This window comes from Solanum stenotomum, chromosome 1 (genome assembly GCF_019186545.1).
Source record: "Solanum stenotomum isolate F172 chromosome 1, ASM1918654v1, whole genome shotgun sequence".
NCBI classification, from domain to species: domain Eukaryota; kingdom Viridiplantae; phylum Streptophyta; class Magnoliopsida; order Solanales; family Solanaceae; genus Solanum; species Solanum stenotomum.
The window spans coordinates 20588883-20604528 of record NC_064282.1 but is presented as its reverse complement, the minus strand read 5'-3'; the positions used below and the strand labels follow the sequence as shown (position 1 = coordinate 20604528).

The 15646-nt window shown below is 30.2% G+C and overlaps 1 protein-coding gene across 1 annotated transcript; it reads right to left on the bottom strand.

Annotated features, from left to right (window-relative positions):
- Positions 1–940: 940 nt before the first annotated feature.
- On the bottom strand, positions 941–1585 carry LOC125841198 (VQ motif-containing protein 18-like). The gene has a single exon (XM_049520276.1). It carries the CDS (start codon positions 1583–1585, stop codon positions 1058–1060), a length of 528 nt encoding a protein of 175 aa, XP_049376233.1. The 3' UTR covers positions 941–1057.
- Between the last annotated feature and the right edge of the window lie 14061 nt (positions 1586–15646).

The window sequence follows — 15646 nt, the reverse complement described above, 5'->3', positions numbered from 1 at the left end:
TTATGTAGTAGTATGAACAAACAGTAGATTTTGGAGTTATATATACTTAAACCATAATTGCCTCATTGATATGACTAACTATTTTCATACTCTTGAAGTATTTTATGAATGAGAACATTCCAAACTCCAAAGTAGTAAGAATCTTTAAATTTTTAGCTAGGAGGAAAAAAAATTAAATTCACTGTGTATAGATCATGTTCATGAATTAATGAAAAGTGTGCAAAAGTTATATTTATCTCATTATATATAGATGTAAAATCTCAAGTAACTTGATCATCGAAGATTAAAATCACAAATGAAATTAATGTTTGAACCGTGATAGATAGTCGTTAATTGAGAGCATATTTCCATGTACATTGCAAACCGATGGAAAGATGGAGGATTCCTAGTTAAAGAACAACTATAAATCCTAAAAAACATTCGATAGGCATTAATATTTTTTCACCAACATTACTGTATTGAGTAAAATGCTATGCTCAATAGTTCTAAACTACATTATCATTTATTTTTTTTTCACTTGTTGGTTCTTTGAAATAGACAATAAGTAATTGAAACCCTTTGTCCATCTAAGAATAAATACTCTACTAAGTCGATAATGTAGGAATTCTTGCTGAGGAAATAGTTTCTAATATTTGGGTATATAAAAGTTAATTTTGTTTTTGAATGTACATATATTTATCAACTAGGACATTATACAACAAGAGCTTTTGATGCATCGAGAAATAGATAATAAGATCTATGAAAGGGTAATTAACGAAAAAATATATCAAAGAATAATCACAAAATGTTAACAATTAATTACAAGAATTGAAGAAAATATGATTATATTCACATATATGAATCCTCTCTCTACAAATGAAAAAAAGAAAAGAAAAGTCAATCATCATCTTCCCTTTCCCCAAACCCCTTTTCCTCACCACTCCAAATCCAACCAAAAAAAAATTAGAAAAAAAAAGTATAATCAAGAAGTCATTGATCATGGTCACACAATCCCCCTCACACTATATATTGATTCGTTAAAATTATAGTATCTTTTTTTTTTTTCTCAAGAAAATATTTAGCAAAGGGGCATCTCACCAAACATATTAATTTGAGTAGGCTTGAAATTAGGAAATAGAGGATATTGATCATGACCCAAGTCTTGAATAAATCCTTCCATTGATCCAAAGCCACTTAAAAATCCATTTGATGAATTTTCAATACTTCCATATATACCTTCTTCATGACTACTACTTTCTTCCTCTTTCATCCTATAATTATTACTAGTACTATTATCTTGATGCAACATGTTCATCACCATCATATGTTGTTGATCTTCTTGTTGTTGTGGTGGTGATGTTTCAATCTTCTTCCTTTCTTTTTTTGCCCTTTTCCCTTTGACTTCACGTGCAGCATTCTTCCCCGTTAGCCTTTGTACAAGATCACGAAAATTCTCTACGTCTGTTTTGATAATCTCTGGTGCTATTATATGAATTATTCGTATTTTTGGCTTCAATTTGGATATTGAATGTGAATCTCTATTCATCTTATAATTGTTCCTACAACAACTTGGACTAGTGGTTGCACTTGTGGTTATTTGCTTCATCTTAATTCTTTCTCCCTTTCGATCGATTCTAAAATTTGAAACTGTTTAGAGAGAAATTTAGAAGATATTGTTGGTATTAATGTTAGAGTAATGGAGAGAAGGTATTTAAATAGGAAAAGTTTCTACTTGAGGGTTAAAATTAGTTTGGAAGAAAAAGATCTATGTTTTGCCTTTTGGAACTAAGAATTGGACGGCATTTTCTTATTGGAGAGGATTAAATATTACACCAAAGTATATTAAACTAGTAGTGTAATATGATAATCCATATTTTATTGGGATTCTCTTAATTAGTTCCTTTTTCAAATTTACCAACTAGTATATATTTCTTTTTCTCCTTTTCCTTGAGGAATATAGTATGTTGAGTTTGTGTACTGTGTTGCCACGTAATTGAGCTTTTGAAATATTATTGGAGAGTTGTAATGAAATACTAATAAACATGATTTCTTTAGCCAGAGATTTCAGATTTGAGTTTTAGTTAGGAGTTGAAAATTTTTCGATCACAATTTCATTCATAATAATGAATTTCTATATTCACACAAATAATATGGCGTGTTTAAGTCTATAAATTTCAAAATTATTTTCATTTTTTCTTAATAAAAAACTCTATGTACAGATGAATTATGCAGAGGCGGAGCTAGGTGGGGTTTCATGGGTTCGGACGAACCCACTAGCTTTTTCGTAGATCCTATATTTATATTAGAAAATTAAATAAATATACATATATTAACATGCGAACCCCCAAACAAAATTGATTTAGAACCCCAAACTCCTAACCTTGGCTCCACCTATGGAATTATGCCATATAAATTGAAATGGAGGAAGTAATAATAAAAATAGTGTAGCAATCAGTAGCGGAGCCAGATATACTCCTTCATCGGAAAATTACATTGTGTAGCTACAAGAATATATATATATATATATATTGTGACACTCTTTTACTTCTACGCAATTTTATTTCTTTATATTTTGACATTCCTTAATTAAACTGAACTAGCAATGTAGTTTTTAATCCCCTTTCGGCTGACTTGTCGACGACTCAACATTATCGCTAATGGTATAGGAAAAAAGGAATCACTTTCTTATATTGGGATACATTATATTGCTATTGGTAAGTTAATAAAAATTGAAATAATTTTCTAATTAACTTATACAATGTTATGAATAATACGTAAAATTATTATTATATGATTTGAAGGTCACGAGTTTATAATGTGAAAGTCTTTAGTAGAAATACAAAGTAAGACTAACTAAAATAGACCATCTTATATATAATCCGACCCTTCCTCAAAATCTACACCTAATGAAAGCTGTGTACTAAGTAGACGATAAATAGTAAAGAAGGAAGAAAACCATTTTTAACAACATCAAGTGCGACGACTTTGCCAGCTCCTAGGTCTACTCTTGACAATAATAATTAGATGAAAATATCTGAAATATAGGAATTATTTCTTTGGCCCACTTGTAGGCAGCAAGTAAATTCATTTATTTGACAAATTGATTTATAATATTATTTCCACGTCTTGTGAATTCATTTCATTTTCACACACATTAGAAAGTATTATAAGCAAGTTGTACTCTTGTACTATAGCTGCCACGAAAGTATTAGGGTTTTAGCACTTTTAATTGGTTACAAATTGCTATATATTTAACTTTTTAATTATTTCTATGTTTGGAAAAACAAAACTATTGACTTTATGCTATAATAATCTCTAAATCTCTGCTAGTGTCAAAAATTTAATCCAATAATTACTTGTTAACACATTATTGTCCACATTATGCTGTTGTGGAACCCCTACACCCCCTAAAGTCTTACAACTAGAAAACATAAATAAAATCAATCTATAATATTATATATCTAATTATTTCTTGGAATATGATTGAAACACTTATATATTTCCCCAATTTTCAACCTAGCTACTATATATTTAATATTATTCCTTTTCCCCCCAAATTACATAGTTGGTGTAATTACAGATTATATTTTTTTTACCTTTTAAAAAAATTCTCCTTGTACAATTATTCAATTTAATTGAATTCCAGAGGTTAGAATACCAACATTATATTGGTGACAAACCATAATTGAGATTTCTAGATTCTCTTTTAAATATAATTAGAGTAATATAAAAAATATTTCTTTATTTTCCTATTTATGTAGCTGGATAAGATGGATCAAAATAATTAATATTTTACATGGCTAGTTAGGAAGTGGGAGACAAGAACTGCTAATTCATACTAATTTATTTGATTTTGTAAATTGATACACGAAATTCTTTTTGCTCCATCATGATATCAGATCAAAGAAGTGCTTTGCACCTCCAATTAAGGAATAATAATATATGTAGATTTCAATTATGAAAGCTGACATTATAACAAAAACATTTTTTTAGAAGCAATAAATATATGCAATAACAAAGAGTGCTAAAGTCTATATCAATATTAGTTAATTACCTTGAATCCAATATAATATCGTTGTAGACTTTAGAGATATTTACAAAGAGTACTGATTGCTACTGAATATGTAGTGAAATTAATTTACAAGAAAATAGACAATTTATGGATTTGTTTTGTAATAATTAAGGTGTGGCTGATGTTAAGTTGATGACGTTGTTGCCTATCTGTATTTTTTATTTTTTTTGAATCCACCTATCTGTATTTTTAATAAACTAAAATCTACATATATTGCAACTTGCAAGTGTGTTGAGACGTAGAGTGATGGAGGGAAGGTCTACACGTTCTACGAATTCCTACTAATTTTATATTAGGAAAAAACCTTTTTGGGAAAGATTATGTACAAAAAGAGTAAGTTGCATTTTATTTTTTATTTTTTTTAAAAAAAACTTCTTGATAGAAAGCTTAGGTATTATTGTCCCTATATATATATCCATGAAATAAATAAGGAGTTTGGAAAAGTATTATCGATTAGATTGATTAAAATATGCATTATTATTATTTTAGAAAAACAAGTCTATTAAAAAGCAGAAAAAATAGTCTCTCTAATAAAATTGGATAAAACAAGTTTCATCAATGATGTTCCACACTGATTATCTCCTTTAACCTCTCCACGCCCAACATTCAATCTCCCTACCCACACTTCACCCTACGATACGATCTACATCTATAATTCCTTCCCTATAATGTTTGTTTAGATTATATATTAATATTTTTAACCTAATATATTTTGCTTACTACCTAAGATAAAAGAGTAAATTTTAGGTTTGGCAAACATAAAAATCATATTTGTATGCTATAGCTATAGTTTGTATAATTGTGCTCCATAGCAAATTTTATGTTTGGTATGAATCATCAGATTTGTATAAATCGCAGGCAGACATTCGTTTGTAGAAAAGCGCAGCGATTGTATATGTATATCGATTAGATAATTGTATATATGTAACTACTATGTATATGTATCAATGATTGTGTTTGTATATATATCTGCATAAAATTTGAATTTGTATACAATTGAATCGAAATAAAACATTTGTATATCAAATCTCTCTCTCTCGCTTTATACAACACAAATTATACATTGTAATTTGTATAATTTGTGTTTGTATAAAGCGAGAAAGAGAGAAAGGCAAAAGAGAACTGGTAGGGGAAGATCTGTATTTGTATAATTATAAGTGTATAAGACGAAAATATATGTATTTGTATATACAGTTTTCTCTTGCTTTATACAAACACAAACACAATTTATACATATGTGTTTGTATAAAATGAGCGAGATTCTCTGGGGAGAGAGGTGAATGACAAGTGTTTGCTACGGATAAAAATTAAATGAAACTGTGGTTATAACATTTAATTTGAATTAATAGTTTGTTATTTTATACAATTTTTTTCCAACATAAAATAATTTGAAAAAATATCATCTGTTGAAAAATAGAAAATTTGCAGAATTGAGCCCATTTAATAACTTGGGCTTTCCCACTTCCTCTCTTTACTAAGCCCAGCCCATTTAAGTTCTCTAACCCAACGCATGGCCCACTTCAAGTTATCACTTCACTAACAGATATTTCCATAAAAGAAGCAACCAAAAATATTAGGAAAATAAAATGAAAACGAAAACGAGAATATTCCCCTTTTATTCTTCACGCAAAAAATTATAATAATAGAAGGAATAAAACTTGTCAAAACTCAAATGAGAGTTTGCTAGTTGCTACAAGGGAATAATTAGACATTTCTTGAAGTTTATACGTATACAGAATAATACAATGAGTACATAATATGTCTTTGTAAAGAATGTTGTCATTATATTAGGGATGATAAATTAGCCATTGAAAACATGATTTGCCTAATTTGTTCAAGTTTAAGCTAGTTAATAATATATATTTATTAATCAAATTTATTTTAATCTACTTAATTCCGCACATCTAAATTTGGGTTGATTAGAGCTAAAATACGTAATTCAGATTGGACCATTAAAAATCATATTATTATTTTTGGTTTGATATGTTATATATAGCCGCAAAAAATTAAAATTTTTATTTTCTTATTTAGTTATTAAATAAAATATAAATTAAAAAATTAAAACTTGACAAGAATTTTCATCAGGTTAAGATATGACTCATTGTTTAGTTTATTGTAATCCAACCCATCATAAAAAAAATTCACAAGAATATTATATTTGGACATAGCTAATAAAATTGCCCTTAATTTTTTAAAAAAGTATTTAATCTAGGGAAAATGACATGATATACCTCTCAACTTTGTTATTTAGAGTTACTATACCCCTTGTTATGATAGTGGTTCATATATACCCCTATTGTTCCACAAATGACTTACGTATATCCCTACCATTACAAAAGTGGCTCACATATACCCCTACCGTTATAAAAGTGATAAAATTAATTTTAAGTTACTTTTTGATTTTTTTAAAAAAAATCATATAATTTGATCTTTTTCACACATAAATTATTTTTGACTTCTTTGATTATTATTATTTTTATTTTATTTTTCTTTCATTCTTTAATGTAATAATAAGAGGAATAAAAAGAACGAAGTGTCAATGGAAAAAGGGAAAAAAAGTAAGAAAAAATAAGAATTTAAAACCATTTTTTGCGGCTATGTCATAATTTAGTTTTTATATTTGTAAAAAAATTTGGCGAGTCTATGATAAATTTTACAAGAAAATAAGTGAAAAATAATTTGACCATAAAAATAATAAATTCAAATTAGCCATTGAACTAAAAAAGTAAAAAAATGTGTGAGAAAGATCAAATTTACCTCTAAATGGATTATTTATTTTAATAAAAAAATAATTTAAAATTATTTTTTTCACTCCCATTAGAGGAAACGGGTATATGTGAGCTATTGTATAACAACAGGGTATATATGAACCACTTTCATAACGAGGAGTATATTATTTCTAAATGACAAAGTTAAGGGGTATATTAGGTCCTTTTCCCTAAATATATTTTCTTGTTTTTCTTATTATTTTAAATTTTTTTCCTCATTTTTTTTTCTTTCTTCTTCAAAAGTTCATTGTCATTTCCATTGGAACTCCTCACTTTCAATGTTACTATTTTTAGCATAATTCTACCCCCCTTCTTTTACTACTATAGTTTAACTCTCTTCAATTTTAAAATTTTATCTAACTATTTTTTATATATTTCGAACAATTTGATAAACCCATTAGATTTCAAGATGAGTAGATGGTATCATTTATCTTTTTTATTCGAATTTCGATCAAGTTCTTTCAATTTTTAGGGAATTTTCAAAATGATCATTTCTAATTTTGAAGTTACATGAAAAAGAGATAAATTAATTGATGATACCTTCAAAGTTTTAAATTTTCTTAGAAAATAATTAGTTTTGTTATTAATAACTCAACAAAGTCCAGAAAATAATATGATTTTTCTAAAAAAAATTCACTGAGAAGAAAGGAAGTTGGTTGAAGAAGAAGAAGAAAAAAAAATAAGGGAGGGGCTCAACTTGAACGTGAGAGTAGGGGTGATGGTGGGAGGTGAAGAAAACGAAAGAGAGAAAAAAAGAAAAAAAATTGGGGGGAGGGGGTGGGATCAACTTGAACATGGGGTCGGAGGTGAAATGAAATTTACAAGAATTCAAAATCATAGGTTTTTAAAAAAATAAGTCAAAAAGTAAGAGAGAGAAAAAAAAGAAAAAAAAAGATAAAGAAAAACTTGAAATAAAAAAATATTTTAAACTAAATAAACACGTGTCATGTAATGATTGGTGTGTGAGTTAACATATTTTTAAAATCTGGGACTGATCGAAAAATAATTTAATAATATCAGTTCAATTTTTTTTTTTGGGGGGGGGGGGNAGGGGATAATAGAACGCTCACATAATTAATGTGTCTTCTTAAAAGTTCGAAACAATTTCAAGTGTTACTTTATGTCTTTTCTCTACAAATTACAACAACATACTCTAATATAATCCCACAAGTAGAGTATGAGGAAAATGACGTGTATGTAGACTTACTTTTCCTTGAGAAGGAAGCTCTTAAGGTTTATTTAGGATTGGAAATTAATAACTTAAAAATAAAAGAAAAATGTTCTAACACCTTTTTCTCTTCATATGATAAGTCTTATAGCACATTAACTCCAGATTTGGGTTTGTCATTCCCCTAAACTCAAAGGAATTAGTTAACTTTAGTAGTACGTTAACAACAAAGAGCACACTTAGTTCATTTTTGGATCGCCTTAACATGTGGATGAAGCTTATGAAAGTATGTGACATCTTGTTCTCATTCCTATCAAAGAGTCTCATCATTCTCCTCACCTGAAACAATACATACATAAAAAACAAGTCATCTGGTTGTTCCTCTTTTGGTGAAGATATGGAGAAAGAACATACTTGGATGGCTCACTCATCCTTAAGGAAAAAAAATAGTTGCACCATAAACTTTAATGACAAGATAATCCTCTTCGGGAGGTTGTGAAATAAAAGTGATAGCAGTTGTGATGGAATCTACTAATCGTAAAGGACGAGAAAAGGTTTTAGTGGATGGATCTCAAATGTTGGGAGCCATCATGAAAAAGTTATGGTTGCACATGACTTTTTCCAGGTTGAATCTTGGGAACTTATCTAAGTTGATAGTGAATTTTCAAGATGGTAATGTTAGTGTCTCCATTTATTTTTGCAATCAAAAGTGTAATTCTGTAATTCCATATATGCATCTACATATAGTAGAAACAGGGAGGACAATATTGAATATTGAACAAAATAGTGATTTTTTTATATATCTATTAAAATTATGGGGTTTAGATTCTCTAACAATATCTCCTTATCATTGAAGCAATCTCTAAAAGCTTATTTTTTGCATTTGATAGATATCTTATTTTACTTTTGTTTTCAATACAAGAGGTTATAATTGTAACTGAACTGAATTTGGTGTTAAAAAGAAAAAAAGAATAAAGTGACTTGTGCGTCTGATTCAAGATTTTACTAGTCTTCAATTGATATTTGACTTTTGTGTAATCCACTAATTAGATATATAGAAAAAACAAGTCATTATCTTAGGGCCTTATATATTTAGGGAAAAAAAGTTTCAAGATAATTATTTAAATTAAAAGAAAATTCACCGACTAACCTCTGTTTTTTTTTTGTAAGAAAAAGAAGAAGAGGCGCTAGTCTAAATGATCAAACAACACATATCAATAGCTTCTATTCCTTTTCCATTTATGTCTAATTTCGTGCATTCTTTCATTTCCTTTACCCGACACAGCTCATCAGGGAAGGGATGAAACGTGCAACCTCAAGCTTCGACCAACAACTTTGGATGTAAATGGTACTCCAAACTCGTCTATACGGTGACTTGTCCCATATGTCCAACCAGGACATCAGTAATCTCATGTCCCAAGGCCATCAATAAATGTCTTTCTTCCCAGATCCCCTTGGGACCTAACAACCTCACCACCAAGTTTATGCCATGGTTTCCAATGGGACAAGGCAATGCTCTAAAGCAGAGAAACAAAGAGTTAGAAGAATTACTAGCAACACTAGAAAAACAAATCACAATGCTCTATAAGTTGGAAAAGCCGATGATGAAGGAATTCAAAGGGATGACCAGAGAATCTAATTTAATAGTCTGCCCAACAGCTATACAAAATTCACACAATTCTTGAGGAACGCAAAGGTGAAGTGCCGCCAACAGTTTCTCTGAACCCTCTGAAAGATTCAATGAATGCCTCCCAACTCGAGAAGGGGAAGGGTAAAATAGAGACTCCAACAACTCATGTAATGCTAATAAACTTCAAATTCTGGAATGCTAGGGGGGCTAGCAACACCTCATTCAGAAGGCAATGCCAAACACTTGTTTGCATGCATAAACCTTTTATGATGGTTATCTTAGAAACAACGATGACTGACCATGCTAAGATCACCGAAGAACTATGCTTTGATGCTCAGATCCAGTCGATAACAGAAGGATTGTCTGGTTGAATAATGATCATATGGAAAAAGGATACACTCAAGTTTGACAACATCTTTGTCACAACTCAGGGGATCCACGTCATGGTTAAGGTAAGCATGCTACCCAATCCTTGTTTTTTCTCAGCAATTTATGCTAGCCTTGACTTGCTGGTAGAACTATCCTTTGGGATAACTTTTATAGAATCTCTCAATTCTACTCAAGCGACTGGTTCATTGGAAGAGATTTTAAATAAACACGTGTCACGTAATGAGTAGTGTGTGATAACACATACTTTTAAAATCTGGGACAGATTGAAAAATTATGTAATAATATCAGTTTAAAATTATTTGGAGGGGGGGTGTAATAGAACACTCACATAGTTAATGCATCTTTTTGAAAGTTCGAGACAACTTCAAGTGTTAATTTTATGTTTTTTCTCTACAAATTACAACAACATACTCTAATATAATTCCACAAGTAGAGTATGAGGAAAGTGACGTGTATGTAGACTTACTTTTCCTTGAAAAGGAAGCTCTAAGAGTTTATTTAGGATTAGAAATCAATGACTTAAAAATAAAAGAAAAATGTTTTAACACTTTTTTTCTCTCTTCATATGATAAGTCTTATAGCATATTAACTCCAGATTTATGTTTGTCTTTCCCCTAAACTCAAAGAAATTAGTTAACTTTAGTAGGCTGTTAATAACAAAGAGCACACTTAGTTCATTTTTGAATCGCCTCAACATGTGGATGAAGCTCATAAAAGTACGTGACATCTTGTTCTCATTCCTATCAAAGAGTCTCATCATTCTCTTTACTTGAAACAATACATACATAGAAAACAAGTCATCTAGTTGTTCCTCTTTTTGTGAAGATATTGAGAAAAACGTACTTGGATTGCTCACTCATCCTTAAGGGAAAATAATAGTTGCACTATAAACCTTAATGACAAAATAATCCTTTTTGGGAGGTTGTGAAATAAAAGTGATAACAGGTATGATGGTATCTACTAATCGTAAAGGACGAGAAAAGGTTGTAGTGGATGGATCTCAATTGTTGGGAGCCATCATGAAAAAGTTATGGTTGCGCATGACTTTTTCCAGGTTGAATCCTGGGAACTTATCCAAGTTGTTAGTGAATTTTCAAGATGGTAGTGTTAGTGTCTCCATTTATTTCTGCAATCAAAAGTGTGATTCTGTAATTCCATATATGCATCTACATAGAGTAGAAACAGGGACCTCACTATTTTCGGTTCCATAACTGGACAACTTAACTACAAAAGAGCATATCTCACTCATCCGAACTCAAAACTTAGCAAACTCGGTGGAGTTGGAAAGATAATTCAAGGACCTTTCATTAGCTATCTTGTAGTCCACCTAACTCATCCTGTACTGAGAGTTATGGTCATTTGAAGTTGACCCAAAACTCATAACTTAAGTATAACTTGCAAAATTTCAAATTTTGCTATTTCCAATTTAGTTCTTTTTGGAACTCAAGATGCTACATCTAGTGACCTTAACACTTAAAGAAATTTTTAATTCCTTGGTAAAATCTCACTCACTACGAAGAACGGTTTGAGTCTTAGTTCAAAATTTTTTCTGGGGTGTTACATATGCAGACGTCCTATTACCCCACTAAACAATCTTGAACTGATATTGTTTCATAATTTTTTGTCCACTTTCCATAGAGAGTGTGTGCACTCTCTCAAAGAGAGTGAGCAACCTAAAATAACTAATATAATTTTATTTTTACAAGTATTTTATTAGTATAAAATAGGGAAAAGGGTTTGAAAAATATTTCAACTTTGGCCGAAATTGTTGTTACGATACCAAGCTTTATGGAGGACCTTTTACCACCATGCACTATTTAATAGTGTATTTTAAAGGTTTATATGTGCCCACGTGGATACATTACTATTTATAATGATGCAATATTTATGTTGTCCGCGTGGACACATATATACCTTTTTTTACTACTATTAGTTTTACTCTCTTTAATTTTCAAACTTTATCTAAATATTTTCTTACATTTCAAACAATTTGATAAACCCATTAGATTTCAAGATGATTAGGAGGTATCATATAGTTTTTTTATCTGATTTCAATTAAGTTCTATCAATTTTCGGGGAATTCATTCAATTTTTTAAAAATATCTTTTCTAATTTTGAAGTTATATGAAAAAGGAGTAATTGATGATACCTTCAAAATTTTAAATTTTCTTAGAAAAATAATTAGTTTTGTTATCAATAATTCAATAAAGTCTAGAAAATAATATGATTTCTTTTTTACAAAAAAATCACTAAAATAAAGAATTTGATTGGAGAAGAAGAAGAAAAGGAAAAGAAAGAAAGGAAAGAGGGGTTCAACTTGACGTGGGGGGTGGGGTGAGGGTGGGAGGTGAAGAAAAAGAAAGTAAATGGAGGGATGAATCAACTTGAAAGTGGGGGTGGAAGATGAAGTGGAATTTAAGATGAAATCAAAATTAAAATAAATAAAAAATTAAGAGATGGAGGGAGGGAGGGAGAGAGAGAGAGAAATAAAGAAAAAACAAGATAAAGAAAAAACTTTAAATGAATTTTTTATATATTTAATTAAATTAACACGTGTCATGTAATGATTGGTGTGTGATAATAATATCAGTTCATAATTATTTAGTGGGGTAATAGGACAGTTACAAAATTAATTTTTTTTTAAAATTCGAGACAACTTCAGTGATGACTTTATGTCTTTTCTCGAAAGATAAACAATCAAAGGCACATATATCGCCTATTGGCTCTAGCAGCAATTGAAAATACTCCCCTCGATTTACATTTTCACGTTTATTATATTAAAAATAAATTTTCACGTCCATTCTGTTACTTTAAAAAAGGCACATACGTGGTTACGAGAAATAGATACACATATAAGCATATATTATGAGTCTATTGATTGAACTTGTATTTATCCAAATAGTGCTTTTGTTGTGTAATTTTTTACATTCTTAGTAAAATTGCGATACTTTAATTATCAAATTAGCTCTTGATAAAAGCAAACATTACTCCTATTTAGAAATGGGAGTTTGGGAGGACGAACACTACACAAAAGAGTTAGACTAAAAGCTATACAAATTGTACATTGAGGCCCACCAAATAGATGAACTAAAATTAGTCAAATGTGTACAGTCCCACTTTGATTGCCCATAAAACACGTGGACCCACTTCATTAAATTAAAGAGTTGTATTAAAAGCAATAAGGAATGGTTCCAAAAGTAATACAAGTTGTACCATATATCGACCCGCTTCATTCAATAAATGATTGTACCTACTAAATGTAATAGCTTTTATTTATTTGTCCTTCTCTTTCAACACATGTACTTTATATGAAAACAACTGTACTTGAACGGTTCTTCTTCTCTTATTCCCAAATCCTAATGTTGCTTGAATTTCTTTTGCACCTTTTACTTCTACTGTAACACTTCTTCGATTTCAGGCGTGTTCAATACTCTTTCATGTGTTTTCCTTTGTATTTTATTTTTTTGGGTTCAGCTTTGGGATTTCTTTGCATCCAAATAAGACCTAATATGATTTTTTTCTTTTTATAGGTTGATTTACTAGATCTGTAAAATTTGGGTCTTTGTTCAATCCGCTAATTTGATGCGAAAAAATCTGCCAGCACAACAATTTGTTCCTCAGAGCAATAGATTTGACAAAAAAAATTGGGATTTCTTTGCATCCAAATAAGACCTAATATCATTTTTTTGGATCTCAGTTTTGCCTCAAATGTTTCTTCGATGTTGCTCTTATCCTTAGTTACAGTAAGTTTTGGTTTCCCTTCTTCCTCAAATTTTCGGTAATGTGTCCAACTCTTCAAAATAACCTATAATGATAGTTTTTTCCATTATTCTTTCGATTCTTAGGTTTCTTTGGATTCTTATGTTGGGTATCATAAACTGTATGTTATTTTCCTACGCATGTTTGAAAATGTAAATAAATATGTATATAACTTTAATGTACAGAGTGCATCTATGGTGGTTTTTACCGACTGTCCACCTGTGCTCAAAAGTCCAATAACAACAACAAGAGCTCTCACTTCGAATCTACTTTAAACTCTTTCCCATCTTATTTTCTTTGATTGCTTCAAATCTGCTTCTGCTAAGTTTCTAAGTCTTTTGTTTCAATTGCTCTACTGTTTTTGTTCGTTCTTTTTACTGCTGGTTAAGGATCTTTCTCCTTCACTCTTTCAATATCGGATCTCTTTTTGACAAAACCACCCCTTATATTCAATACAACAAAAGCTCCAATATTGTTTGTTTGAATCATAAGAATCCACATGTTCATGAAATGTCTTGTTTGTTTGAATCATAAAAACCCCCAACTTCATGTGAATGTCCTCTTTGTTTCAATCATTTTCAAGATAATGATAAGCTAAGAATTATTTGAAGTTGTACTCATATACTCCATATTGATTGGCTTCTATATCTTCACTCTCTATTGCGAAGAGCAAAAATAACTATTTTGAGAACTCTCTTTGTTCATGATTACTGTTTATTTCTAAGTTTATTTCAATTTAAGACAATATTAGCTATTCATAGACTCATCAGCCTTTGCTATGAAGATTCAAACTTGAAGTTTTAACTTTCTTCTTTTGTTGAATTCAATGGACGACTCTCTAAGGAGCTGAAGATATCTTTTCTATTTTGTTTAATCGATATTTGAACTTCAAAATAACTTGTGTATCCAATCAATTGAGGCTCCGTACTTGTGATAATTTCTTTCCTTTTCTTGTAGCTGTTTTTTTTAGGATAATTGAAACTCAAAATCAATCTTCTCTTCAACTCTGTCAAGTACATATTATTATGTATCTGTGCTACACGATGTTCATGTATATCAGTATATATACAAAGTTTTTCTCGACATTAGATGTTTGGGAAGAGAAGTGCAAAGAGTCCCATGATGCTCGTGAGAGATAACCAAGATTTGCTAAAGGAATTTGAGCAAGCTGTTACTCCTGCAGGAAATGAAAGCAACAGTTGTTGTACTTGAATCTTCACGCGCAGGGCTGAAACTCAAACTATTCATACATCAAAAACTACAAAGGGCGAGTCTTCTTAACTACCTACAGTTAAGATTTAGTTCTTTTCCCTGGCTTTTGAATTAATATTGATTGATAGATAATGTGACTTAGATTTGTTTATTTCTTCACACACCACAGTCTTCAATGTGCTTATGTTATCCAATAGCAGAAGATATCTTCCTCATTTTCAAAATTTTCATATTAAAACGACAATATTTTTGCCTTCTCAGATGAATGGTACAGTCTCACTCGGTAGTGAGATCCATCAATAGGAACTAAATAGAATGAACTAGCAAAGATGGTATGTTGGTTATTCAAATTTTGTTGTTGGCTCAATGTTGCAGATATGCAAGTAAGTTTATATGCACTTTCTCTTGGATTGCCTGAAACAACTTTAGCTTTAACCTCATGATATTAGTTGATTACATTCAAATTTGATATTTTGTCTTAGTATTATTGTTGAGAATTATGAGAGCCTACGAAGCTTCTATGTAGAATTGTTATGATTAGTGAGGTTTATCATCTTAATAAGTGATTTCCTTTCCCCTGCAGTATGAATTTCAGTATCCATTTGCGTCAGATCTCACCTGCTACTTCTCTTTCACTTTCACACACATAATAGTTGTGTTTAGTAATT

Coding starts and splice junctions, on each gene's coding strand:
- LOC125841198 (XM_049520276.1), bottom strand. CDS start 1,585: ATGAAGCAAATAACCACAAGTGCAACCACTAGTCCAAGTTGTTGTAGG.